At 33.5% G+C, this 2,629-nt stretch overlaps 1 protein-coding gene across 3 annotated transcripts in view; it reads left to right on the plus strand.

Moving 5' to 3' along the window:
* Positions 1-351: 351 nt before the first annotated feature.
* The window catches only part of LOC117101022 (transcriptional regulator Erg-like), a 45,568-nt gene continuing 43,290 nt past the window's right edge, over positions 352-2,629 (plus strand). The window contains exon 1 of one of the 3 annotated variants that reach the window (XM_033240880.1): positions 352-535. In XM_033240880.1, coding sequence (XP_033096771.1) covers positions 518-535 — 18 coding nt within the window. In that variant the 5' untranslated portion in view covers positions 352-517. The other 2 variants (XM_033240885.1, XM_033240884.1) reach the window with 2 other exon arrangements.

The raw sequence follows: 2,629 nt of genomic DNA on the forward strand, positions 1-2,629 counted from the left end.
TGTTTGATCAACAATACGATAGTGCTGTTTTAGAATACATATATTTATCTTAATGACAATTTTGTTACTGTTGTAGAACTGTTTTAATCGTTAATAAACCAAAACATTATTGATTAAGAAAATGGATCTTGGCTATACAGGTGGGCCTATAAATTAGGCCCACCTATTAAATTAAGCCTGTTTGCTTATTTTAGATGACTGTAGGCCTATTATTGGAATTCAGTGTGTTCTCCAAAATATATATAGAATAGGATGATAGTATACTGTTCGATTGACTAGTCACAGTGGTAGAGTCGGACCGATGCTGGAAGTGGGTGTAACCCGCTCCAAATAGCCACTATTCCAAGATAAGCTACTAGTAGGCCTACAAACAAGTATTAAGGAAGTTCAGCTGCTCGTAATCTGGACACGTCGTATGTGCTAATAGAAAATACCATCAACGATAAGCAGCACAAGAAGATAAAAAATAGTGAGAGAACAATAGAAGAGGAAACACTTCAAACAAAAAGAGTCAGTGATGGATTGCATTTTTAAGGTACCGTAATAATATGAGTAGCCTTGTCTGTTTGAGTAAAGAGTAATAGAAACAGCCAGAACACTATAGAGATTAGGAGGTCCCTGTATACATTTATTGAAAAGGGTCTCGTGCACACGGCTTGGTACTTCTTCATATGACTTTTAAAGGTAAATGCATAGATAAGACTCATTGATTAAAATGATTTGTTCAAATCAAGTAATAATTTTAAATCTGAAATACAGGTTTAAAGGATTCTTTAAAGCAAACAACCAAATCCAACTCACTGTGCAATCAAGTGGCAGTTATTCTTACTACTAGGCCCACTAATACTAGGCCTAAAATTTTACTTTTTTATGTAGCTGTTATCTAAATCTTATATAGCAGAGCGAAATGCATTTTCGGAACAAAATTGTTTGTTACACATAAGTTTTTATTTTCATAATAATAATATATAGTAGGTGATATGGTTTTACGTTTTGGGCAGGTACGTTAATATCTCAGCAGGCATGGACAATCCTTACTGAGGATATCCCTTTCCGTATTAAGAATCGGGTTTTCCTTCCTCTTTAGATTTATAAGTTAGCCTGTATAGCTTTAGAGAATACAGTTCTCAGACTCGGCAACCATTTCAGAATTTTATTTCATCTTTTGTAATCGATACATCAACACTACTTTGCAGAATACATTATGTAAGTTTGTTTTATTAATTATTATTGATAACTACTGTAGGACTATATCAGCTTTAATTAAAATATAATTCAAATTAGGTTTGATGCGGTTTACATTTGTGTTTCAAATCTAGTGAATGTTATTTGATTTTTGAATGTATTTATGTAGTAAAGGTTACAACTGAGATTTGTGGATGAACTTCAAATTTCTATGCGGTTGTATGATAGTAAATATCAATAAATAAATCAATATACATTGGTATATTTTTTAACAAACTGATTAACTTACTAATCCTCTTCATTTTCACATGCATTTAATATTATCTTGAATAAAATGCATTCTGCCGCATATTTTTTAGCAATATTGGACATAATTATTTCATTAGGAGTGTAAGCTAATCAATTAACCGCTAGCAATCAGGCAGCAGACGAAAACTCTTGCCCAGGTGAACCAAATGCAATTTTCTCTTTTCATCAACTAATAGCTACCAATTAGATAGCAATCGAAAAACGTGTCCAGGTTCCTCCTACTGTGTTCAAAAAGTATTAGGTAGAGAGGGAGCACCTCGCTCAATAGCTATAATAAAATAGAGTATGGATGGATGGACCAAGGATAGCCCTCTTCTGGTGGTGATTAGGCAATATACCGAGAGACAATCCCGTACACTTTTCCAAAGTGTGTCTGCGTCCTTTAATGTGCATAGTGGGCACACGGGACCAACGGCTTAAACGCCTCATCCGAAAGACGTTGTGCTATCGTAACTTGTATTTCAGCCCTCCAGTTGAAACACTAGGAGAGCAACGATGGGAATTGAACCGGGGACTAAGAGATTTCCACGCTTCAGCGCACACACTAGCTGCCACTAAGCTACTCTCATAAAGGTAGGGTAAGATTGTGGAACATGTAAAATAAAAAACCGAAAGGGCCACTGATTAATCTCAAATAAGGTAGTACAAAACATACTCCAAGTATCAAATTCACGCCATCGTGTAAAATCAAGTTCTTTAATATTATAGGCAATTACTTGTGTATGTAAGCAAAAGGTCATACATTCTTAAGTAAACATTTTTTTTGGTGTCACATTTTTAAACTTTGCAACTATTTTTAAGAGTGCAATTGTTCTTTGATTATATATTTTCTCATATTCCATGATATTTTGAAGGATACATTTCTATCCTTCAGGATTCAGATATATTTTGACAATGGGTGACAATGGGGGTTATTGTACCTGGATATTTATAAAATATAAACAAATATCTTTTAAGAAATTCATCTAGTTATTAACACATGACTATAAACAAATAGGTGTAGGCCTATATCACGAACACTGTTTTCTAAATAACAGACCATGTGCAAAAATGTATTGATACCATGATTCAATTCAATTCAATTCACTTTTATTTCCACATATTTACAACAAATTACAAAATATGTATTAAACAA

Source organism: Anneissia japonica, unplaced genomic scaffold (genome assembly GCF_011630105.1).
Source record: "Anneissia japonica isolate Jap-2015-1 unplaced genomic scaffold, ASM1163010v1 scaffold1785_len1016330_cov206, whole genome shotgun sequence".
NCBI lineage: Eukaryota > Metazoa > Echinodermata > Crinoidea > Comatulida > Comatulidae > Anneissia > Anneissia japonica.